The 27,408-nt window shown below is 41.6% G+C and overlaps 1 protein-coding gene across 1 annotated transcript; it reads left to right on the top strand.

Annotated features, from left to right (window-relative positions):
• The first annotated feature begins 352 nt into the window (after positions 1-352).
• Positions 353-26,832, top strand: mdfi (MyoD family inhibitor). The gene is made up of 5 exons (XM_080495530.1): positions 353-949; positions 1,995-2,184; positions 13,735-13,878; positions 21,953-22,324; positions 23,046-26,832. The coding sequence occupies exons 2-5, from the start codon at positions 2,034-2,036 to the stop codon at positions 23,300-23,302; spliced, it is 924 nt and encodes a 307-aa protein (XP_080351656.1). The 5' UTR covers positions 353-949; positions 1,995-2,033; the 3' UTR covers positions 23,303-26,832.
• Positions 26,833-27,408: the final 576 nt, after the last annotated feature.

The following is a 27,408-nucleotide window of genomic DNA, read 5'->3' as shown; positions in this document are numbered from 1 at the left end:
CAGACACATATCTGTCTGTGTGCGTCGTATATTTTGGAGATAGCTCCAGATCAAAACCGGTGGATTAGGGTGATTTTGGATACACGCAAAAGTGTCTTTGCAGTTACCTACGCAAACTGCAGTTGATGACTAAATATAGGACTCCTGGAACTGTTGAAGAAAGCGAGGCTGTGTTGGTGTCTGGATCGGGTTAAGGGATAATTATGTGACAGTATAGTTCAGCCCAACTACTCTGTAGCCTGGAGGAAGCACAATCACTGCTCACTGTCGTTTCCTGTCCAATAGCTGCAGCTCACAAGTCTGAGGCAAACAGGCTCCAGTGAGGCTTGGAGGAGAGAGGCGACACCAATGTATATAGGACGAGCGTCTCTCACTCACGGGGGGGTTTTCGAGCGCAACTTGGTGAGTTTGGAAACTTCCGTGCGCTTAGAAACTGCAGAGGCGCAACGCAAAGTGAGGGAGCCTGCAGCGGAGACAAAAGAGATCCCAGCCTGCAAGAGTGAAACTTGGCCAACATCTGGTGTGCTGGAGGACGGGGCGAGCCGCACAGACACACTTTGGAGGCGGAGAGAAAAAAAAAAAAAAACTGTCCACCGCTGGAGAATAATGCACTGGATCGGGGCTTGAGGTCACCTGCGTGAGCACCGGGAGAGAGTCGGTGACAAGAGCGCTGGGGAAAAAAAAAAAAGTTTCCTCGGAGGGCGACAAGTCCACCTGGAGTGACCAGAGGATGAATTAGTCCAACTCTGGGCTGCACTGAGTCCCAGAGCCAGAGAGAAAGTAAGACGCGGCTTGCTGGGGCTGTTGTTGCAGGTCAAAGTGAGTTATTTTGCTGCACAAATCCAGACAACAAACAAAAAAAAGAAAAGGACCCCGTGTCTGGAGCTGAGCTGTTGCTGAGCGTGCAAGGACTCGTTGTGGGGAAGCAGAGCGCAGACATGCAGTAAAGGTAAACAGTACACGTCCATTCGTAACTCACAGATATATATATATATATACACACATATATATATATATATATATATATATATATATATATATATATATATATATATATATATATATATATATATATTTATAGCGTGTTTCTGTTGTAAGCTTTGGAGTGCATTTCCTCCGTAATGCCAATTTCAGATCACTGTTAAAAAAAAAACCCAAACAACCCTGCGTGAGAGCACACACTTTGTGCGTAACACTTTTTTTTTTTTTTTTGGGACACTTTGATGAGCGCTGACGCGTTGCGATAACTTTTTCTGCTTTCGCGAAACTCCGCGTCGCGTCAGGACGTTTAAAAATCAAATGCAAACTGTTTAAACAAGCTCCCAATGGTTTACGGGGCGGATATGGACTCAGTAAACTTCGCCTCGTCAAGCCTTTTTCTCCCGACAGAAACTTTAGCGATAAGTTGTCAAAACGTTTGGAGGGCAGTGGGTGCAGAGCGCGCCGCGGGCGCGCGCAAACAGCTGCCCAGCTGCTTCTGGCAGCCAGGGCGGGCGCGCGCAAAGCACATGCTGGAACGTGGGGAGTCCAGCGAGCTCGTCTCGTGGTAATAATATTACCACGAGATTCCTATTCTTTGAGGAACTGGGATCTGAATTAACTGTTCATTAGCAATTTGTAACATCAAATGTACAGTTCGTGCAAAATGTTATTAATTGCATTTCGTTGATTTACTCACACCAGCACGATTCAGTATGATTGCAGGTAATAAGTTATATTATATAACGCAGGCGTAATTCCATTCATAAGTTATTCTTAGACATTTCTGTTTTGTCAGCACTGTTTTATGAAAGCAATCTGACACTTCCTATACTTAATTTCAAATAGCTGAAAGGGATTCATGCTGGTTCAAGTTGTGCCTGAAGAGACCTCTCCCTGTGCAATAACCTGTCACCGTGTTGCTCATTCAAAAGACAGAAGGATAAATAGTTCATTAGACCCATGCAGTCACTGCTTTGATAACATTTTGGCGGTCTCCCTTTCCTCTGCCCCAGGCTCATTCACCTCCTCCCATAAGAGCCAGGCCCACGCCCATGGATGAGGAGAGAAGTGCCGCTGCCATCTCCTCAGAGCCACCGGATGATGGAGACCCTGGTCGATCAGATCCACAACCAAATTCACATAAAGCCTCCAACAGAGAGACAGAAAGCACCTGCCCGAACCCGCAGCCCTGTCCTCCAGCAGGTAAGAAGTTGTTTGCAGCAGGAAACCCTGAAACGTGTGCCTCACTCCAGTGTGTGGCTGTTACTGTTACTGTTTTGGAAGAATACACAAAAGGCCTTGTGATGGGTCGGAACTTGCCTTCGGACAATGTTTACAGTCAATAATACCCCCTTTCCATGTGGCCTTTGTTGTTTTTATATGACTGTCTGAGAAGAACAGTGGAATAAAGCGTTACTTTGAGATTACGCCCTGTATTATGAGAAAGAGGAGCTGCTGGATTAGTGCTTGAACTGCAGCAGTTTTCTCTCATGCATGTGAAACTCATGATAGGTATTGGGTCAGTGTGTGGGTGTGAATGTATAGTAATAGCTGTATGTAATATGTTTTCCAGTCTCCACCAACTGTAAAGCTGGAAAAATAATAATAATCAATCCCTTCACTTCTGGTAAAAAGTGTAAAAGTTGATGTATGTTTTGCTGAAGTTGAGCAGTTATGGGGCTTTGTTGTGTTTAAAATTGAACACTGGTCATTATTAATTGGTAAAGGTTGAGTCAGAGGCTGTGCTCTGGTAACTGACTGCGTTGCGGTTTTTGTGAGTGTTTTTGCTGGATGTCATTGTGATTCATTAGGTCAGAGGTCATCTCCGTGACAGACATAGCAGTTGTGTACTCAGGTGATTTGAGACGGCTTCTTGGGAGAAACACAGCGCCTTGGATTATCAGACAGGTCAGTGCCAATTCAGCATTGTGGAATGCTTAAATGCCACAATTGGGCTTCTGGGAGTTTGAGAATGACCCCCCCCCCCCCCCCCCCCCCCCCCCCATGTGGGATTGGTTATGGAAGGTGTTGACTGACACCCGGGCGGGAATGGAAGGACGTGGACTCAGTTCTGAGCATTTTGTGTCTGAGTGACTCATCCGAAAGAAGCCAAAATGATTCAGGCTTCCTGAAGCTTCAGTGAGAAAACAGCAGCACTGACTATGGATCAGAGCGCAGGTCCTGTGTGGTAATTAGGTTAGGTGTGGCTCACAGGGTGGTGTGCAAAGACAAACGGGGCCAGATGCCATGAGAACCCGCCTCAAAATATGCAGCTGTTGATGAACTTCTATTTTCTGTATTTCATGTTTTGGGTTGGCTTTGGAAGGCAGCTTCTCCACCCAGTCTGTCACAATTAATGTTTTGAATTTGCATGGAATCCACAAACGCACATCTCTGATCTTCGCCACATTGTGATTGACCGCAATGAGTATATTTAATGATAATTCCCGGAGATTTATTATATATTTTTTTTTTACAGTTATTAAACAGGAGATTTGTGCCCAAACATGCCCAACATGCTCCCCTGGCTCTGCTGGCTTTACCTGTGTTTGCTCCTCAGGAGGCCAACACCAAGTAGAACTGTGGCTTCTCCCACTAAAGTTAGACTAAATCTTTCAGCTGTGTGGTCGGCGTGTTCGTGTGTGTGTGTGTGTGTGTGTGTGTGTGTGTGTGTGTGTGTGTGTGTGTGTGTGTGTGTGTGTGTGTGTGTGTGTGTGTGTGTGTGTGTGTGTGTGTGTGTGTGTGTGTGTGTGTGTGTGTGTGTGTGTGTGTGTGTGTGTGTGTGTGTTTGTGTGTGTGCAGAGTAAGGTTAAGTCGGTGATCCAGGGGGTGGAGAAGAGAGGAGAGGATTGGTCAGGCCACTGCTGAGGGCAACAAGGCCCTGCTTTCAGCTGAGATTCACCCCCGCCCATTCCTCTGCATGAAGAGCCTCGGGGCTTTGAAGGAAAACAGATTCGTCTACCGATCGAATTGAGGCTTCAAAGAATTTTCTGGGATCTGGCATGCCATAAGACAGAGAAGCCATGTTCCAATACGAAAAGCTGCATGCATAGTCAGCACAAATGGCAACAAATGTGGATTTGTGTTCTGACAGACTTGGCCATGTGTTCTCGATTTCAACCCTCCGAGCGTCACACTGGAGCTGAGTCCAAGCTTCTGAGATGGAATTCATTTGAACAGTTTTATGAAATTCTGTGAATTGTTTCGACTCACAGCTGCTTTCACCCTTTCAATATTGCACCTGATTCAAGCAGACTGGTACAATCCAAACCACGCGATTGAACAAATAATTAAAAAAAAAATTAAAGTTTAAAGAGATTTTCACTGGATGGCTGTTATTTGGTTCATAGTAGTTGTTTTGATGTTGCACATATTAAAATGTAACTCTTGATTTTAACTTGTTTAATTTTTTTTTACTTTGTTTTTGGAGCTGCAATGTAAAGCATGTATTATCTCGTTGTTGTTTTTTTCCCCCCCAGTCGTATTCATGAAGCTTCTCAGCTTCACAGTTCTGTGCAGGTTGAACCTGTAGGTAACCTAAACTCAGCTCTGTACCTGAACCTACGCAGACCTTGCAGTGTTCTCTACCTTCTATTTAAACATTTCTTCTGAGGGAGTGCTGCAGTATTGTTGCAGAGTTTCAAAACGGATTTTGAAATGATCTTTTTTTTTTTTTTTTGGTCCACAGGTTGTGGTAAAATTTTGCTTTTTTATTGACAGTACTGTTTTGTTCAGTGACTGTGTAAATGAACAGAGTGCATTTGTGTGTTCCCTTCCAGGGTCACCACGGTGGATCAAGGTATTCCCATGGTTGATTTGGCGAGTGCAACCTGAGCAGTTGGGGCTTAAGAGCCTTTGCTCTACAAACTCACAACAGTGGGATTAAAACCGACAAACTTCAAGTTACGAGCTCTCAACCCTAAACTTTCACAACTGTAGCAAAAAACTTTTGAAAGGACACACTGTCTGTATTCTCTTCTCTTTTGGGCTCTGAGTGGTTGGTTATTTCTCTGACCTTCGATGAATTGTGGATATTCATTCTGAGGTCTTGAACCACATTCACGTCTGACCACTTTTAGCAAGTTTTAAAGAATATTAAACCTTCGTGGCTTATTATTCTTTTAAATCTCCAGAGAATACACACAAAATAGACTTTTTTCCTTTTTTTAGTCAAAGCGTCAAGTGAAAAGTTTTGCAGGAACATCTTTTATAATGTGGCTGCGTGAACAATATGTTATATTGGTATTTTATTGTAGTATTACTGTATTTGTGCCTGTGAACTGCATGGCTGAAACCGTAGTTGGTGTACACGTTTCTCTTTGATTGTGATCCGTTTGTGTGGCGGTGAGGTGGTGAGGTGATCATGATAACGATCCAATCGCATCGTAGTGCCAAACCTTTACCTCCCCATATTTAACCGGCTGCATTTTTCTGCTGGAAGTGAATAAACCTTTCCTCAGTCATTACAAGGTCATACAATTATGCTGTGTGTGTGTGTGTGTGTGTGTGTGTGCGCGCTCGCCCTCCTCCACCACCACATGCTACGCTCCCTCGTCGTCTTTCAGCACGAGAACTTTTCTTCTCGCTTGCGTCAGTTTTTGTTTTCTAACCGACCTTCTCCTTTCTGGGATTGTCTTCCTTTCTATCATAATTTGTGTTGTTTGATTCCAAACAGAAACTCGCAGTGACAAAACATTATTCACACAGATTTATACAGATAGACATTAGTTAGTTATTTGGTTTTACTTTCTTTTAAAATCCAGCTCCAAAAACACCAAGAGGAGGAGGAGCTTGACTTTTCCTTTAGATCATGGTGGCCCAATACATTGATGGCTTTCGATTGGGAGATCATTCATAACATTTTTCACATTCAGTCTGAGCGACTTAAGAATCAAGTGTGTTGACAGCAAGCTCATCAACTGATTTGTTGTGTCACACGGGTTTTTTTGTGAAACTACAGATGGTATGTATCTGAATTGGTGATATTACTTATAAACAGTAAAGGTTTCCAAACTCCTGGTCTCCACGGTGACTGTTGGCTATTAGCAAGCCTGCCAGATTTTTGTTTTACTGTGTTATCTCAGTAAACATGACGTATGATTAAAGATGTGTGTCTTTATAATTATTGTTATTGATTGAATGTAGGAAGATCATTTTGACCTGGCATTTTGGAGTCGCGGTGTGAGTAACAGTGCTGTGGATGGTTGGTTTTGTGTTCCCTTAATGCAGTATGCTCAGCTCAGTGGATCTGCTAGATCTGAATGAGCCGTTGAATTTCCCAGTGAAGATATTGAGGACATCATGTCGTTATTTAAAATAGAGAAGAGGTTGATAAAAGTCTATGTTTGCAATAGCAATTGGCTTACTAAGCAAAAAAATGTTCAAACAAAAACAGCTCATGGTTGCACCTAATTTCACAAGTGAATGTCTCTCTTGTTTTACTTCTCATTCATAATGTCAATCCAGTATGTCATAGTCCAAACTTCACATATTTGACTTCTTTGCAAAAGAATGTATAGGAGCAGCTATTTTACTGCTTTTCCCTTTTTAGCCATTGAGGTTTGTTGAAGTTTGTGTCTAATTTGGTTCCTCAGAGATTTAAATAAACTCGGGGCAGTTGGAGACATTTTTACAGCATATTTGAATGACGAAAATGAGCGTGCTTATTTTTTTTGCCACTTCGCAACATTTGAGAGTCGCTTGCTGCCGTTGCTGTGGTGGTCTGTCTTATTCTCCCTCTCACTCAGCAATGACTTCCTAGTAGAGTCTCTAAGTCTTCGTATCCGCAGTCATAAACTGTGGACAGATGCGGTCAGCATGATGTGACAGACCAAACTCATTAAACACTTGAATCAGCAACTTGCTATTGGCCATTTGTACGAAGCTTTCAGGTGTGCAGGTTGTTTTCCTTTTTGGTTTGAAGTATGGAATTATTGTGAAAAATTATCTCATATTTAAGTTTTAGCATAGTACAACGACGTGTTAACACAAACATGGCATAGCTGGAAAATGTTACCTGTAAATAGGATTGATTAAAAAAACAACAACATTTGGACAACACTTACAAAACAAATTGTGCCTTTCTAAAATGAAAAGTAACAATTACTATGTTGTTTTGTTTTTTTGTTTTTTTTACATTTTATGACTGATACTCATTGTCTTTGATTTACATTTGTTGTAAGACGAGTGCATTTGCATCTGATTGTGTTGCTGTTTCAGGCTTGTTGTGTTTGACGCAGCGGCAGCAAAGCAGCTTGATTTTCCCATGAGCGAGAAGAATCTGTGAAACCATGTAGCACAATTAAAATTCCCCTTTAATCCTGATCAACAGCAGACAATTTTTGTCTTTAAGGAGATTACGCATCTTTATTCTTTCACGGCAACTATAATCACTGATTTTGGACGTATTTCAATGCAGCACTGTGTGTGTGTGTGTGTGTGTGTGTGTGTGTGTGTGTGTGTGTGTGTGCGTGCGTGCGTGCGTGCGTGTGTGCGTGCGTGCGTGCGTGTGTGCGTGCGTGCGTGCGTGCGTGCGTGCGTGCGTGTGTGTGTGTGTGTGTGTGTGTGTGTGTGTGTGTGTGTGTGTGTGTGTGTGTGTGTGTGATTTATTTGGGTCTGAATGGTGTGCATCCAGCTCTGGCTAATGGTGAGCGAGGGCTGCATGACATTAGTTAAACATGTGTTATGTGATGATGTTTTTGAGGATTGAATATTTGATACACATAAACAGGAACTCGATTATATTATGTTGAAGTCAATTTCTTTGTGATTCCAAATAACCATGCCCTTTCTCTTTTTTGGACTCAATTTTAACCAGATGCAATTGACCCGCATTTGTTTTTCCATTAAATTTTTTTTTTGTGATCCCCTGTGCATCTGCAGTTTCCAGTGACAGGAGAAGAGCGCTTGTTGATTTTGTGGTTTCTAGTCATTTTTTCCTTGATTGTCGTGCTTTTGTGCTCCTGACGTCTGTCTTGTTGGCAACATTTTAAAGTACTGAATTGAAAGATGAGCCACTATCAACAAAATCTAGGGCAGTAGGGCTTCGTCTGATTGGCCAAATATGTTGACATGCAAAACTTGAAGGCACATTGCATGGAAACACATTGCAGTGCAGTCATTCTTTTACCATGCATGTAGCGTATTCTGGGTAACTAGAGTTAGCTAATCGGTCAGTGTTGGAGGCAATTTAAAGACTCAGGTTCATAGTTCTGACTCAGAAATAGTCCATGTTCAAAAAGGAATTACTGTCACATGAGGACGTTTAACCAACAAAACTACTTGGTATGATTTATGTAAAAACAACAGGCGTTGGCGTCATTTAAAACAATAGTAGTTTGAAGTTGAAGCTGTATCCAGGTTAAGCTACAGCAGTTTGATGCTGTAAATAAAGTCCTTCTTTCTGATCTCTGATTTAACAAAACATTACAGCGATGCCCAAATGCTGATGGACACGCCCTCTCTCATTAAGTAACCTTGAAGAGAAATACCAAAGGCCTACTCTAGAATCAAGAAAGCATCTCATTCTGGTTTCTTGTTAGATGTGCAAAATCTAGTCAAGGTGTCCTGGACCTCATGTTGGGAACCACTGAGAAAATTGTGTTTTATCTAACTTATTTGCCTCGTTTTAATGTATCACTGCATTATTTATGATTTTCTGCCTTCAGTTTCTCGAGTGAAAATGTATACACCCACTACAGGCCAAAGTAAACATGTAAAGGAAGTTATAACTGCTTTCAACAATTGAACTCCTCGTTAGTCTGATAAAACTTTATGATCACCTAGAGGACTGGAGTTCATTCAGAACTCAGAAGAGAAAGTTTTATTTTATAACCTCATGAGCTGTTGTTTGTTCATACCAGTTTTGTCAAAGGCATGTACTGTATAGAGCTGGGTGATTTTCCTGTGTGTGTACATTGTGTGCGCAGGAAGGTGTGGGAGTGAAAGTGTAGGTAGAAACAGGGTGTAAGGAAGTTTAAAAGGAAGCTGATTAACTCAGCTCAGTCCTCTGTTGTCTATGAAGCAACACTTCCTATTTAGATTGTACACAGAGAAACAGCAGGATGCTTTCCTCCAGGTGATGCAGGATATGTCACATCGTTTGACTGTGTGTGTGTGTGTGTGTGTGTGTGAGTGTGTGTGTGTGTGTGTGTGTGTGTGTGTGTGTGTGTGTGTGTGTGTGTGTGTGTGTGTGCGCGCGTGCGTGCGCTCGTGTCGTGCCCGCAATCCATATGTTTTTGCTTTAATAGTTAACTGTTTGTTTACTGGGAGACTGAAATTCCGATGAATTGCCTCCTCTGAGATGCTGACACGTGTACATGTACCGCACACACACACACACACACACACACACACGCACACAGTCAAGCATTCACAAACAAATACACACGCACCCACCCACACGTGTAAACACACAGCCTGATCTGCTCAGCAGCTCTTGATTGCGCTGGTCTGATTTTAATTAGAGGCTCATCTTTCTCAGATCTCAGAAACGGCTCTGAGGTCGAGCGGTTTGGTGGTTTGATGCTGGTGCCAGCACACAATTGGTTGAAGGCCTGCTTGGCTGGCACTATGACTTTGGTGGGAATGCGTTTAGGTCCAACAATTGCGGTTTACAGAGGGAAGAATTTGACTTCTGAGGTCGCAGGAATACACTCTTACCCCAAAGCATTCCAGCCGAATCATTATACTGATACTGAAGCAGTGGGAGTACTAACATACATGTGTTCCAGACATAATCCATCCGATTATTGCAATTTTTAGACAGTTTCACAACATAGAGGCGGAGTCATACATTCAAAAATACGTTAGCTTTTGTGAAATTCAGATTTCTTCATTTTGAAGCCAGTTTGGTTGTCTCGCAGGCTTGTTTAAGACACAGCCTGCACAACTTTAGTTTGGTGTTTTGTACAAACTCAACCACTTTCTTTGTGCCTCAAACAACACTTCCCATCTGGTTCACCTAACATAACCTGGTGGACAAAGCAGAAACTGCTGTTTTTAATGGTGTAAAGAGGAGCTTTTTCACATTACGTCCTGTTACCGTTCCGTAGGCCATACTGATGTCAAAGCGCAATCAGTCACTCAACTGTGACAGAGATTCTCATCTCTTCCTCCATTCATGTTGCTGGACTAAGACAAAACTTGGTCTAGTGAGCGGAAAAATGGTTTCACCCCCCCTGTCTATATGTCCTCGAGCAAGACACTCAAATCGCCCCCAATGAATGGAATAAGCACCTTTTATGGCAGCCATGACTATTGGTGTGTGTGAGTCGGTGAATATGTTGGTGAATATGACCAACAATGTTCAGCCCTTTAAGGAGTCTGTGGAGTTTGCAAGTTATCTCTGGGTACTCCAGCTGGAAAAAGGGTGATGAAAGAACCACATGCTCTTTTACACAAAAGTTGTATAGTGAGGTAATCAAATCACAAGTTGCACCTTTCATTGTGTTGACATGTCAATAGTGTCATTATCTCAAAGAACAAAATCTGTTTGTCATATCTTTAGTTTCAGCAGTAAGTCAAACATATACAAAAAAAAAAAAAACTATTGAATTATCAAGACAACCAAGGTGATTTTAACTTTCAGTTTGGTTCTACAAATGTACATTATCCATGTAGCACTCTATTGGATGGCTGGGGTGCGACCAGACAGGAAATATGGGAAAGTGTGAATGGAAATGCCAGTCAGCAACAGCCAGTTGCTAACAATCTGTCAACATTCAGAGAAGAAAGTTGTGAGCTGAGAGCATTTTTTCCATATTGTACGTACTCTAAGCATCATTGTATTTCACCCCATATTGAAAATATTTCATTTTGTAGCATTGACAGTGAAATCCTGTTTGACATTTGTCCCACAGTTGCTTTGGCTTTAGTTAAATCTACATTTCTCAGATGGAGTAATAGTGGAAATGCCTTGAAATGGTTGTTGTGAAGTAATGGGACCTTACACTGAAGAAGCCTGCCCTTTTCTTTCCCCAAGTTTGCTCACACTGGTCTTTGATGTGGCTTTGTTAACATCATAACCCCCCCCCCACCCCCCCCACACACACACACACAAAAAGCTACTTCCAGAGAATGAGAACAAAACAATGCATGTGGGATGAGGAGGACGATGAAGGTCGCTTGAGGCTCTTTTTGTTGAAATTATATTACTGATGTCAATATTTTGAAAAACATGCCAACTGTCTCATACTCAGTTGTTACCCACGAGCGAGTAGTGTCATTTATTTTCTTTCTTTCTTTTCTTATGATCCATCCTCAATATTTTCGATGGAATGGATGCCAGCTGCACAAAACAATGAACGACTATAGTGGTGGTAAGAGATGAGGCTATTTAATAACTGATTCATTGACTGTATGACTACATGGCACAATATATTTCCATAGTTGTTTACAATAATCTGAGCATATGGCCGGCAGGTTACGACCAAACATATGATCTTTTTATCCTTATTTTCATTAAAAACATTAAGCACTATCCCAGACATGTACGAAAAAGGCTGGATTGGCGAAAGGATGTAATGACATAGCCAGTGACATACATAGCCTACATTGCACACACATCTTAAACGAGACATTTGGCTGTGGAGGGCAGCGAGTCTCGCGAGTGGCTTTTGTATCTGAGGCAGGATGATTAGATGATCTAATGGATACAACATGGACCTTATTAATGGATTTCACATGCAGGAGACAAAAGTGAGGGTGACGAGAGAGCTGGTAGTCGAGGGAATAAGGATACACTAGAACTATATGTAGTGCATGCATGTGTGCGTGTGTCAGGGGTTTTGTAGATCACTGTCTAACAGGACAAAAGAGCTGGAAGTACTTCTCTACCGGTCCTGGTTATGTTTTCCCAAACTTCACATGCACGCATGCACGGACACACACAGCGTTATGAATGCAAGCACAAATTCAACATTACTTAAGACCCTGTGGCTCTTCAAGGTTTGACCAACATCCACAATCAAGTGATTCAGACCAGCAGCTTTGATAAACTTGATGTTCTTGGAGTTACAGATACTGTTTGTTCAGACAGGCTGAGGGTGAGTGGACCTCTGGGTATCCAACTGCACGTAATATTAATCCTGTGTTTACTTTTTACATACCGCAGCATCACAAACCTAATGACCAATAAATAACTCATGGAAAGGATTTTTTTTGTGTGAAAAGAACAATTTGTATCATGACAAAATATACATTTTAGCTAAATTTTGAAGTACAAACAACCATACATGTTATTTTAATAGAATAAGGTAGGCCTGGCCAAAACAACAACAACAACAGGGAAATGAATATGAAGGTCAATAAGAGTTAAAAATGAACATTAAAACCTGTTAAAGAAAATGTCACATGATCATGTTTGATGTTCTCATACTTACTCCAAAGGTTTTAAAGTGCTTTAATCTATTATTTTTAAAGAGATACATTTTTTTTGTTATAAAACTGACAGGTTGGTCCTATAGTAGTTGTTTTTGCCAGACCAACAATAGACTATCAACACATTGCCATAGTGATAAAATATTCTTTCTTGCAGCTACTATGTCTCATAAAGTACTTATTTATAGATGTCACTATAGAGATACGATCAACTTCATAGAAGTATTCGATGCATACTTATAAAGTGTGAATCAATCTGTGTAGTTATTACAAATATGCAAAATAATTAATTGCTCGGAGCTGATGTTGTATGCTGAAGCTGAAGAGTATGAGGAGAGTCAAGGGACAGAAAAGAAAGGACAGATAGAGAACTGAGGGAAAGTGGACAGTGTAAATAAACAGAGCCGGGAAGTGTTGAGTCCACGTACAGGACGTGGTTTGGTTTGTGTGTGCGTGTGTGTTTATCAAGCCCAGCTGGCTCCCATTTGCCCAGGAATGAGTCTGCACCTCTCAGAGAGGCCTGCGCCTGCCTCACTTTGAAGGCCTCTGTCTGTGTGTGTGTGTGTGTGTGTGAGTGTGTGTGTGTGTGTGTGTGTGTGTGTGTGTGTGTGTGTGTGTGTGTGTGTGTGTGTGTGTGTGTGTGTGTGTGTGTGTGTGTGTGCGTGTGTGTGTGTGTGTGTGTGCGTGCGTGTGCGTGCATGTGTGTGGTGTGTGTGTAATAACAGCTTCATTAGAGGACTGCATGGTACTGTTAAACACATAAAACTCCCAGACATGTATTTACTGCATGTATACTCTGAGTATGTTCTCCTATGTGTTCATTTTAAACACACATATATATATGCTTAGGCACACACGCACACACACACGCACACACACACACACACACACACACACACACACACACACACACACACACACACACACACACACACACACACACACACACACACACACACACACACACACACACACACACACACACACACACACCACACATGGAGCCACACATCTTTCAGGTTTCACAAGCATGCACATAGACCCCTAAACAGTCACAAGGGGTTGGATTTAACTGCTTCCAGATGCAGGTTTAGGACAGAGCACGAACCAACACATAGACAAAATCTTCTGCTTTGTTGTAGTCAGCAGAATAGCGCCGTTCAAATTAATTAGGTGTTTGCTGATCGGAAATGACATGGAAGTGGAAGTGTTTACAACATGGTAGGAAATGGGTGGTTGTTTATTTCAGATAATAAGGAAGAAAGCTGGGAAGAGTTCTCGCCTTCTCAGCTCAGAATTACACAACATTGGTGATGTCAATGTTTTTGTTTTTAATCTGTGTGTCTAATTTGTGCGTCTGTTTCTTCTTTGTAGATGAAGCCCACACCTATACTGAGCCCCTCATATTGAGGGCAAACGGCACCCAAGAAAGGCTGCAAGGTGATAATGGCAACAGCTGCCATTATAACAGCACCCTCTCACATTCAGTGCTCACAACACCGAACAAGAGCATCACGTGTAAGTAATAGAACCGACACACACAAACACAAACACATGCACGCATTCACACACGGAGACACACTCAGAGAGACTAGTGAGAGTTTTATTTCCATTACTGATCGCTGGTCTGATGAGTCACATTGTCCTGACCTTTAACAAATATATTTGCACACCCTGAAGAAATAGGTCAGGTAATCATACACACACAGACAGAAATATCTACATTGTCAGCTAAGTAGGTTAAGGGTTTGATTTCTGACTACAACCAAGTCTGCACCCAAATCGACACACTTGAAATGAAACACCTTTCTTTCCGCTCTTCTTCCACTTTCTTCTTTTTTCCCTGACTTCTCTCTCTCTCTCTCTCTCTCTCTCTCTCTCTCTCTCTCTCTCTCTCTTCTCTCTCTCTCTCTGTCAGTCTCTGGGTGTGACTGACACTCAGTTTTACCTCCTCGCACATGGCTCTATGAAGTATATTGGCTTTATCTTAATGAGCCATACCAAAATAGATACTCCAAGAGCTTGTTCCAGTAGTTTCACAAACACACAAATACACTGTTTCTGCCTAAATCACTCCCTTATGTGTCACGTCATGCACTGATTCCACAATACTGTGAGATTTCATCAGTCGACGCCGCTTCATAAAGTACTACCAGCTTCTGTTTATGGCACAGATCACATGCTATCATTAGTTTGAACTAGAATATGAATCACGCACCGAAGTGAGTCATTTCATCCAGACAAAGTAAACACCACCTCAGGGTGCTATTTATTATACCACGGATGTTTTGTACCGTGTACATTGAGACTTAACTGTGGTCAGGCACAGCACACATTTAAGAAGGGCCACGCTGTAAAGTTGTGATGAGTGGCACATACACCTGCAGCAGCTTTCCACCACTGGCCTATTGGCAAAAAATGGATGTTAGTTAAATGGGATGAAAAGACATATCAAATTAAAAAGAATAAGATATTGTCATTGAAATATCAATGCAACTGAATTGTGTTGCTTCAGTTTCCTTGATGTCCTTGTTTATTCTAACAGAGAAGCAGGGTGCCGTTCATCACTGCTCTACAATAAAACTGCAATTTTCTTTTGGCACTGCCATTACAATATTATAATTTACAGGACCGGAGATGGTTATGTTGGCTCATATTGTGTATGATATATTTACACAGGCCTAAAGTACTTCTTTAAATCCCCAGCTGTCCAGCCAGAACACCACACACTGGGTACATCAGCAGCTCTCGGTTTCAGTTTGCTGAGGCGAAACTTCTCGACACCTGGATGTTGTCATTCTGAAGTCATTTAAACCAACTACCACCACCTGTTTCTCCCTTTTACACACTCCTGTTTCCAAGAAGGTTAGCACAGTGTGTGTAATCTAAGTAGAAACAGAAAACATTTGGAACTCTCATAAACTCTTACTTTAAATAAAATGCTGAAAGCAAGACATTTTATTATTCCGTGATGAATTTGAGATGATTTGGGATTTTGATAATGGGCACAGGTCAAAAAAGGGTGGGACATGGAAGACAAAAGGGAGTGTGACTGTTTAAAAAGAATGAAACCAACATTTCACGACCAGTGAGGTTTATTAAGAACAGTTCATCATAATGACGCAATAGAATCATTTGGGTCCATTTGGTTCACCAGTCTGCTGAAAACTGTGTTTAGATATTCTGCAAGGATATACGTATGTAAGAAAGATTTTACATGACTCAAAATTACAATCGTTTTAAACTTATCACAATCTGCAGTGTACCGGGGAATGTGTAGAAATAATTACACAGATGAAGGTGCAATCTATGAGTACAATTTTAGATTAGACAGAATGAAACCCACCTGTTTACACAAACAACAAAAGGTCCGTCACAACAATACGTGCTGAACTGACCTGCCAGCAGTCCAAACTTTCTGGCAATAGATGCGGTGCATCATGGGAAAAAAAGAAAACTCTGAAACCCTGAAAACTTTTGAGTTGCTAAAATCCTGCATCAGTCCAGATTTGGTCAATGTGCACAGTGTTTCCTGTGTTTGTGTTAGACGAACAGCAGTGACCCATCAAGCAATGACGAGTCACTCCAAATTGCAGCGTCAAAGTCAAACATTATGCAATGCTGCTGCACATTAGACCACCACATGACACGTTTATATGAAAAGATCCTTAAACGCAATTCTCAGAGGATATCACTTCTTCCTTGAGAAGCTCAAATTTCCATTTTTTTTTTAACAACCACAATATTCACACTCATTGCAAAGCATGGCCGCTAACCCTAAAGGAACTGGGAAACTAATTTAAACATTGGTTTAAATCTGTCCTTCCTGTCATTCCCAGAAAATGAGGGCTATAGTGACTGTGAACGAGTGATGAATGAAAGGAGGAATTTGGGGATGAAAAAGAAAGTTGAAAAAAGTATGTGCATGAGTATGTGTTAAAAAAGTAGAAGGGTTTTTCCCAGAATCCAATGCCAGCCATTGTGACACATCCGAACGCAGGAACCTGCCCCATGATAATAGCTAGTTTGTGGTAACTAAAAAGCCAGTATCTCGTGCAGGAAATGGATAAGTAGGTGAATGCAGTGCGGTTTGAAGTAAGTAGGTGTGTGAATGTCTGCTGTCTCTACCTGTCCTGTCTGCTGCCTGCATCTATTTTCAGGTCCAGGCTGGAAGACCAAAAAGTTTGGGTGTGTGTTTTTTCTTCGGCCTCTCCTCTCTCCCTCTCTCACTCCGTCTTCTCTCTCAACCTTATTTTACATCCTAGTAAAACCTATGAAACCTACCAGCTCCATATGCTGAGCAGCGAGAGTTATGCAACGACAGTAAGCTCGAACAAAATGTACTGCCATGCACACCCGTCTTCATTGGTGTTGGTTTAGCCTTGTGCCTCCTCCCTTCATCCACAGCTTCTCCTCGACAAATTACACAATTGCACGTGTTTCTTCAAACTTCGACCACAAACAAAACACTTTCGAGACTTTATTCCTTTCTCAGACAACATCTGATGTCCACTTGTCGATGTAAAATTATAAGTGTGTCCCGGTGACTCTCGCATCCGCCAGTGTTGTGTGAACATGAGATGGCGTGTGTGTTTTCTCAGCGCCATTATCAGTGTGCAAAAGATTAAATATGGTATGTGTGTCATCTGCTGCCAATCAGTCAATCATCTGCGTATCAGTCTTTTTTAATGAATGTGTCGACTACAAACGGGCTGTGACTCAAGCCTGCAGTGAGATCATGGCTGTATGACATCTGTGAATGTGTGCTTGAATGAGCATGAGGGTGTTTGCGAGTGTGAGAGTGAGGAAACAGAAGCATAAACACTAAATTCCGATCTCGCAGTGATGACATCACAGCTGCAGTATGTGTCTGGGTTCGAGCCCGTGACAAGTCGTCGGCAAACAATTGTGCACAGAGATCTGTGACCATATGAGAGTGTCTGCTACGGTGTGAGTGACACGCACACGTATATACACACACGCACACACAAATTACTGAGTGATGTCATGGTCACAATGAAGTCTTTGAGGTCATAACCACAGCAGGGTACGTATGTTTACACATGTTGGACTGCTTGCACTATTTTAGGCTGGAATAAGTAGCACATGTCATTATTTAGGGTTACAGTGGCAGCATTTCTTATACTTCCACTTTGTTTAATTCACCTTCTCAGTGAAGGTGTGCAATGGAGTTGTTTGTTATTTTGTTGTCAACAGAGGGAAACTGTGTGCAGTGTGTTTTTGTGAGGACACATGGCAGCACTGGGATGCTGAGTTTAATTAGAGACTAGAGACCAGGCTAAGTTTACCTGTCAAGCTCGGTTGAAGTTAAGTTAAGACTTATGCAATGTCTCAGACCAGCAGTACTTGTTCTGTGTTGTTCTTGAAGGTCTTTTTTGTTTTACATTGTACAGGCGTTTTCGTCTTTTGCCAGTAGTTTTCTATTAATTTTTCTGTTAAAGTGTCAAGCCCAATTCACACAAATAAGTCAAATGATACAACAAAATTTATTTAAGGTGAACATTAAGTTTTGTTTTGTTTTGATGTAAATGAAAACCAAAACAACTGCATGTTATTTATCATTTTTAACTTTACCACAAAATGTACCCCACAAAATACTCACTTGTTATTAACAACATTTGTCTCGACAAAAGTCTTCAGCAAATGTGCAGTGATAATCGTAATAATAGACCGCAATCAATGTATAATTTTTAAGCTAGTAATCATATATTTTTCACTCTTTTCAATTGTTCTGAAAAAAATGGTTTCTTGGCGTCAGTTCACTGAATTTCACCCAAACATTCTACGTTTCTTGTTCCCAAGAGATTTGAATTACAGACCTTGGCTTTTCAGTGTGACGGAGGGTCTAGCAAATGTACTTAGTTCCTGCACTTTTAGTTTGCATGCATTTTGCAGGTGATCGATGCAGAATAATTCCAAGATTGCCATCAAAGAGGAGAATTTAGGTGAGTTTTTCTTGCTTTAGATCACTTACAACCAAGGGTGATCAGCTGGAAATCCATCTCTTCGGTTGGTTTGCTTGCAGTCACCATGAAGTGATCGGCTGAGCCTCCACAAGCACAAAAATGTGGACTTGGACCTGTTGGTGGAGGGATTTATCAAACAGTTTGGAATGCTACAGAAGATAAAGTGTAAAATTTGGTAAACGAAAAACAAAAAAATCTTGCACTCTGGGAAATGAAATGTCACATAAATCACAACGACCAGCTGAGGAAACAATGGCAGCTGGTTTGAAACACCTTTTTAGAAATATAGTCAAAACAAACAAAATCATAAACGAGACATGATCTGTGAGACATGCCAGGTATTCCATAATACTGAAGTTATTACATTGTTTAATTCTGTGCATCTGTCTGATGTGATCCTGAGTGCATTCTGGTAGTGGACCAACTTCGATACGAGCGGGCAACACAATATCACATTCGGGCCCATTTATAAATGTGCAACCCTGAAGTAGATCAGGCTTTAAGTCTGTGAGGTTACTTGAGGCTCAACACGGCAGCCAAGATGTAAATAACCAGAAAGTTCCAAACTGTATGTTACAGCAAAATCATCACTTGGCTTTGCAACTTCAACGCTGGGGTCCACAGCTCAAAACAATGCAGCAGTTCAAGAACAACCCATAAAAGAATCAGTTGCTGTGATCTTAGACCTGCAATGAATTATTGACATAACAAAATAGTTTGAGAGTATATTTGCAATGTTGCAAAACTGACTATTTGTGTCAAGTTTATACCTGTCCGGAGATGAATTTGATGAAATAGGCTATCTTTTGCCTGCTAACCTTTGGTCCATAACGGCAAACTACAGATCAGACAGTGAGATAAAGAAGTTGGCGCAAGACACAGACAGGTTTCACTGTCATTGTGTTGACTCATTCCAGCCGAGTAAAAGCAGAGAGAGAGAGAGTAATTTTCTCTTCTGGGGGAAGTGTGTAAGTACAGGGTAGCTGAAAACCTCCAGGAGAGGTGAAAGAGGTGAAGGGTGTGTGGCTGGCAATGTGCTCCTGGATTGTGATTCACCCATACGGACTTACTGGCTGCACACACCTGAACAGGCATGCGTGTGCAAGTATAAACTGCACTGAAAGATAGCGAGACGTCCAGTGGCCAGTACGACTGTGTTAGCGCCACACATGCACGCTCTGCGGTTTTCCAGTCTCATCATGTTAATCCTGCAGTTATTTGGATCTTTATTTGCAGTTATTTTTAACTAGCTCCCACTGCTGAATCATTGTGTTTATGAGTCACACCCATGTATCCTCCTGTTCCAAAAATGCACAAGCAGCAACCCATTTCTTCAACTTTCTCCTCTCTCTTTCTCACTCCATCTTTCTCTCATACTTTCTTGATCGTAGACAAAGGGACCTTGTTTTGTTTAGTTTTTTCTGTGCATGCGCATGAGTGTGTGTTGGCACGTGTCCATGCATGCATACATTTGTGTTTGTGTGAGTGGGCCTAACCTCAAGCCCTGTTTGGAGACAGTCCTGACTCCTTGTCTTGCTCCATCTGTCTGTCAGTTCAGAGGAGTACATTTCTGAATTTCTCACCAACTTAAGTCCCCCCCCCAAGAGGACAATGCAACACTTAAGGGAATTGTGCACAGTATTCCTCCCCTCTGTCTAATCCCTTTCTTCTTGGACTGACCTACATCCTGACCAGCTCAAGGTGGTAAAATAGAGCATTGCGGAAAGCGCTGAAGGCAGGCTGAAAGGGAAAAAGGCTCGGCACAAAAGGGAGGAGATGGACCTCAGGAGGAAGGGAGAAAGACATAACACATACTTTTCGGGAAGAAAGTGTGGCTTTTCCTCACCAGCTCTGACATACAGTACATGTACATCTACACACTCACACACTCGCCCTGCAGCCTGCCAAACATCTGGAGCGAAGTTAGAAAACGCTGAATGAAAGAATCTATAATAACACTGGATTGGTTGTGCGACCGCAACCGTCAGCCAATCCAAACACGCTTGGTTGGGTTATCTGTCTACGAGTGGTTATCAAGCATACACTTTAACATCCAGTCCAGCTTCATAGCAATAGATCATTGATTATGCTTTCTCAATTTTTGAGTGGTAATGTGTGTGTGTTTTTATGGGGTCTGATGTTCTGCACTCTGCACTGTTAAATCTCACCACACCTCTCCACACCATAAGCTTTAAGCCCCCCCAAAAAATGTGAGGCCTCCATAGGATGGTATAAAATAGCAGCATAATATATCAAAACCCAGGCTTCCATTTTATTCTTCTTGTCAGGGTGTGTGTGTTTGGCTTGGCAGAGAGACAGAGATTTTCTGACTTGTTAGGACTCAACAGTACTTGGAAGAAAGTAGCCAAGATTAACTCTGTCCATTTACTCAAGTATGTATGCATGTTTGTAGATTATGTATGGTCAATGAAAAATGCACGGTTTGAAAAAAAAAAGCACAAAAAAGATGTTTTTGTTTTTTTTAAGGGCCAAAAACTCCTCCTCGTGTGTCACACTCTTTCAACTATCCCATATTTTTTGCCTGCAGTTCTTTCTAGTTGTGTAAGAGCCAGTGGGTCAGCTCACTAACTACATCTCTCTTCCCATGAGGCATCGTTTTGTGGTCGGTTTTGTAATGGGAGTTGAGTCGGTCGTCCTCTATATGTCATCGCATCAGCACAGGCTGAAAGAGGCCAGTGAGCAACACACAGAGCAGGTGCATGACACACACATTGCACACACTCGCTGACCAGTCCAGACATTTATACTCAAAACAGCCACATTACACGTATTATTATTCCATTATTGGATAGATCGAACAACTTCAGTATACTCCTCACGCCATGATTTCTCGTCTGTTTGTGACTGCCTCCATGCGGGGATGGTGAGGTGTCTTATCCCAGTCAACCCTGGGCTGAATGATTTTGATCATGGAGGAATACATTATATTTCAGATAAATCCCAGCTACTTCCCCAGCAGACTGGACAAAACAAGCCTGGTGAATGTATTTTTAAAATCCAGATGAAGCAGGCCTGTCTACTCTCAAGAGAATGAAAGATATGAGTCATATTTTTGCACTAAGTAGCAGATTTAATAGATGAAACAAGAATTGTAGCTACTGATTTCATTTAAAATTTAGTTTTACATTGTTTCAAATATGTTTTTGCTTCTTTTATAATGTTTATCTGTTATTATTATCATATTTATATTAAATTCAGTGCTAACAATGTGTCTTATAAATAAATAAAAAAGTTTTCCACTCAATTGATTGCTTTTAAGATTTTTATTTATCTATACACTATTGGAACTCTAGTGCAGGGTAAACACAGAGAGACAGGAACCCCCCCTATAGATACCACCAGAAAGACAGATAATAAAACACAAAGTAATTCCCCATCTACAGTATGGTATGAAAAGAACATTAAAAAAAAACCAATGTCATCAATGTCTATTTTTTTGTACCTTTGTCCCCGAACGTTTACCTACTGAAGGAGTGTACTTGACCATCACTGATCACAAATGAGCTCATTTGAATCTGTTTTCATTCCAATGTCTTTATAGTGATCAGCCTGTTGTAAATACGTGCTCTTTTCTCCCTCCCCAGCTCAACCAGCAGCCAGATCCACTCCTGTTTACCACTCCCAGCCATGCCGGACACAGCCCAGCAGCCAACTACGCAATGGAGTCAAGAGCCACGCGCACGCACACTCCCCTCACACGCACTGTCCGCAACACACGCATGTGCCTCACATACATGCACTCCAGTCCAACGGGGTCAGGAACGGAGGCTCTCATGAGCATCCTAAGCTGGGTTCCCTCCAGAGAGGAGGCTCATCAACCTCCTCATCCTCTTCAGCCGGGCCTAAACATACCAAGAAATTGCGGTCCAACCCTTCCATCACCTCCCAGAGCAGCAAGAGGAGTAAGAGCAGCTCCAAGAGCAACAGCTCTCAGATTCCCACCGAGGGACAGGATGGTAAGATATGAATTCTGATGGAGAAGCAAGAGCAGGAGGAGCTGAAAGGATTTATAGCAATAACATGGTGTATTTTTTTTCACTGTTATGGTCAGAGTAGGTGATCAGTACAACTTTTTTTTTTAATACTTTCTCTGGACTTGTATTTTTGACGATAAATCTTCATTGATAAAAGGCATTTGAAGTTCATACAGCTTCATATAGTATTTCTTCACATTAGTAAAAGATGATAAAGAAAAACAAATCAGAAATTCATGAGCCTGGATTATACATCTCACTGCATTAACCCTGTCACTCCTTCAATCACCCCTGAGCCACAATCCTCCATCGCCTCTTTTGAAATGCCCCTTATCACAGCTTGACTGGTTGTGTGAACTTTTCTGTTTTTGTAAGCAGCATTCAAGAATGACGATTGCAAAGCAAATACAATTCAATGGAGACAAACCTTAATTTGTCACGTTAAACCCAAGGTGGCCCTGGGTTAGATTGTCTTTTCTTCAACCAACAAGCAGTCGTCCTGAAACTGCAGGCTTGTCATATCGAGTAAACTCTCTTTCCATTACTGAGAGATCAACAGAGGATGTGCATGATTGAACAGATATAACAGACCTTCGATAAGAAGATCTTTGTGGGTGCATATTTCCTAGCTATTAGTTGTACAGTCAAATCTAAGTGCGACATGAGAAACTGAATGTGTCTTTTTTCTCTCTCTCTCTTTCAGCAGACTGCTGTGTTCACTGTATTCTGGCGTGCCTCTTTTGTGAGTTCCTGACGCTGTGCAACATTGTGCTGGACTGTGCCACCTGTGGCTCCTGCGCAGGGGACGACTCGTGTTTCTGCTGCTGCTGTGCGTCAGAGGAGTGTGGCGACTGTGACCTGCCCTGCGACATGGACTGTGGCATCATCGACGCCTGCTGTGAGTCTGCAGACTGCCTCGAGATCTGCATGGAGTGCTGCAGCCTGTGCTTCTCCTCGTGAGCCCCCCCCCCCACCCCACCTCAGCCACCTCAACACCAATCGGAGCAGATGGCTGCTGTGCACTCCCACAACACCAGGAATAACTTTGACCAGCGCTTTGCTCCAGCTGGGAAGTGCTACACCCAGTCTCTGTCACCTGACCATTGGCCTGGTTGGCTCCGCAATATGTCTGACGTTTTCCTGCAGGGTTTGCTTAGCAAAAGATGCGACTGAATGCAGAGAGCCGGCGCTGGTGTATTCTTCCTTCCCTTATTGATCACACAATGGGACAGTAACCTTCCCTGCTTCGTCTTTGCTGCTGGGTCATTGTTTCTCAGCCTGGGCATGCAGAGCAGAGTGCATTCCAGCTGTGGTCTACGAGTGTCTGCTGAGCTGCGTGGACGAGGCCTCGGAACCCTCACTGAACGAGCTATTATTACAATACAGCCCCTTGTCCCGTCTGAATGACTGGAGTTCTCCAAGCATGAAAAATGACCTCCAAAAGGCAAATGAGAAAATGGCTCCATTTAACCGGATTTTAGTGTTTCTGTAGATAAGAGCAGCTGCATAATGGGAAAATGGTCGCTCAGATCTCTGTAGAAACATAGTCTGTCCTTGGCAAGGTTAAAGTCTTCCATTTTGATTACTTACTGCGGCCTTTGTGACACATAGTCCAAGTGGGAGATGTTGAATCCATCGCTGTCTTTTATTCTTGTTGTATTGTACGGACTAGAGAAAACATAAATGGTGGCTCGTGGCAATATTAGATTTCTTTTATTAATAATATCCTTCTTTAACTGATCTATTCAGAGAAAAATCAAGAGAGCCTGCAGATGTGTACTGTAAGTAAGGGACATCACATTGCAAATGGCTGATAGCATCTGTAAAGGACACATTCTCTAATTGAACATGTGAAGGGAGAGCATCCTTAATCAAAGATCTCTCCTCGCTTTATGTCTCCCGTCTTGTTTACTTTCACATTTTGTTTGAGGGGCTTTGACTGAATTCATTGAATTCCTGCTCTTCTGGTAAAGGACTGGAAAGCATCATACCCCTCTTTAATACATTTCATTTTTCTCGGTCGTTCTTGCTATGTGAACAAATGGCCTTGGCTTAGCTTAAGGCCTGAATTTTTCAAGTGCGCTCCTCGCCTTTACCAAATCTCTATTAATCCTTGTTTTGTAGATTTTAGTTAAGATATTTGCATTTTTTTTTCCTCTAATGTGAAAATCACATTTCTGTGTTATCGGGTTTTGCTGGGCTTTGTGTAAAGCAGAAATTGCTCAACATCTAATTTAATTCCTCGAGTGAAAATCTCATGACATTATGCTAAGTTAGATCCATATGCTCGTAGCATGAATGGTACATTTTTGATAACAGGCCTGCACTCTCATATGCTCCAGCGCATACCTTTTCCAACCCAATACCTCTTGAGATGTCACCTAGATCTGTTGTGCATTTTAAAATGACTTGATACAAATCTCTCTCTCCTCTCTGATGGAATACTGTTAGAGATTTTTTTTTTTCCCTCAGAAATACTAAAGAGTTGGCTCTTACTGGACCTTAGTTACTAGACCTATAATTACTTGTACATAGAATTGCTGATGTGCTATGCTAATGTGGCTGTGTTTGAGTAAACCCTATTTTATGGGCTGAAATCCAACACGGATGATCAAACTTTACTACCGCTGTAATCAGCTAGATGACACCAAAGCATAGTTGCAGTCCGCAGCTTGCATTTACATGCAATGGTAAAGATTTCAACTTAGGCAACTTAAGAAGACATAAAGACTGTTTATGTGTCTATATTGGACCGAGTGTGTTTCATATTTCTGGGACCCGTTCACCCTCAACCAAGAAAACGGTGTATGTTTTTTAGTACGCAGAGAGATTTCTGATGGACAATTGATCATGCAGTGAAAGGGTGTGCATGGAAATTCTGACAGTTTGTATTTGTTTGTATTGAAATATTTTTCAAAGTACAGATTGTAATCATGGCAGTTCATTTGAGGACGAGCTCTCTGTCACCAGGCCATCTTTGCCAGAAAATTTCTGTGGCGTGTGTTCGGCCACTGCATATGATACCAAAACAAAAACAACGCTGTTTTCATTTACAACTGAGGACAAATAATCAGTCTTACACCACTGGATTGCAATTGTGCCTTATTACCAGCAGTGGAAATTCTAACTGTTTACTTGTAGACATTTAAGCAGAGTGGTTCAAGAATATGAAAAACAAGTGTCATCCCGGGTCACTTTATGCCGACAACAATTGGTTCCCTGTTTTTTAACCCAGCATGTTTGACATGCTGTTTCTTAATATTTCTGACTGCAAAACCACAACGTCTCTGTAACTCAACGTTCAAGACTTGTAACACTCGGCTGCAGCTGCTCTCTGGGCTCAAACCTGGACCGAAAGCATAATCATTTATTGAGCCCTTCGAACGACAGCATAAACGCAGTTCAAGTATGGGAACCTTACAAAGCACTACTATGTTTTGTGAATCATCTCCTCCTGGGACACGGCCCATTTTATTTTCTCCTCTGCAGTGGACATGTTGGCCACAGCCATCTCTCGTTACTCTTTTGAGCTACTCCACTTAATCCCGTTATATTTCAAGGAGGACAACCTGAACCTTCCAGGGATGTCTCGTGTGTTGTGAGGAATTGAATCAATCTTTTGTTTCAGCCCAGTCGGATGCGTAAGATGCACGTGAAAATAGTTTAAGTTAACCACAATAAAAAGTAATGTTTTGAACCAGTGGTATTTGGTAGTAGAACTTAACATGGCATATTATCAAATGAAGGTCTTTTTTTATAGGATGTCGCATTACCCATTCTGTTGGGATTGTCAAAAAGTTTAACATGACATAAGAAGGTACTGCAGAGATGGTGAGCACTAAAACTAGGTTATAGAAAACAAGTGTGGTGAAGGTACATTTTATTAAAACCCGAATGCAAAACGCTAAAGCAAATTATTTTAATGATGTTCAGATACTTTGTATCACTTCACTCACTGCATACTAATTCATGATATACTGAGAAGTGCTTCACAATTTATGGAGAGTGGGTGCAGCTTGTAGCTGTTTACTTGGTCTGGTGACGGAGAACTTTTCCTCGATAGAACAAGTTCCCAGGTGAATCTTTGGTCTCACACTTTGATCAGTCTATTAAATATTGAGATTATTTTAAAACATGGGTCTGAGGTTGTACCCGTACAGAACAGGTCATCATCTCATTTCCAAATAGTTCCAATGTATTTAGTCAAGCGAGCACAGCCATACTGGATGCAAATACAAGTTAACTTCCCATCGATTCAGTATTTTAGTGTTTTGTTAGAGTTGACGATGAAAATGTCTGACTGACTTTTATGGATTTATTATATTGTTATGAGATTTAGCTTGGAAATCGATTCAAATGGCTGGCCAATTCTGCAAATATTTTAAGAGTTATAAAAGCCCAGCAGAATTGTTACTCAACTATAGTCCACTATAGTGTCATTTTGTTTACATGACCTTCATTTAATGTCAGTTTGGGTTGCTGTCCTGGAAGTTGCATTAACATCTCTTTGTTTAATACTGAATAAACAATGTGAATTACATGCACTTTTCATTCTCTTATGTTCACACCACATTACAGGTTTAGAAAATTGTGGTTACATGAATTATCCTGCTATGCTCTGGTGATGTGAATACTTTAAATTGTCTATGCATGGATGCTGCAGTTGTAGGGATATAGTTAGACGTTATTACCACACTTGCATATAACTAAAGTGCAAAACGTTTCACTGTTCAATTTCTGATTTTGCTTTTCTGTCTGGACTTTGTAGCTGATCCCTAAACACTGAAAAACTACACATAGCTGAAACTTTTGCATATTTCATTTGAGTATTGTGAATCGATAACATTGTCATTAGATATATTCACATAGAACCCTATATAACTTATCAGAGCTGATTTACGGTAACATCAGTATAACTCCACCAGATTAGCTGTGTATGACTGAAAGATGAGTGAAAACAATGAATAAAAGGGGGAGAAAAAACAGCAACATTGGGGCTCAAGCAGAACAGAGCTCTTTAATGTGTGTGTGTGTGTGTTTTTTTAAGGTTTTCAAAAGTCGTTCAA

Source organism: Blennius ocellaris (genome assembly GCF_963422515.1).
Source record: "Blennius ocellaris genome assembly, chromosome: 4".
NCBI lineage: Eukaryota > Metazoa > Chordata > Actinopteri > Blenniiformes > Blenniidae > Blennius > Blennius ocellaris.
The sequence above is the reverse complement of the archived record's forward strand: the minus strand, read 5'-3'. Positions and strand labels throughout refer to the sequence as shown.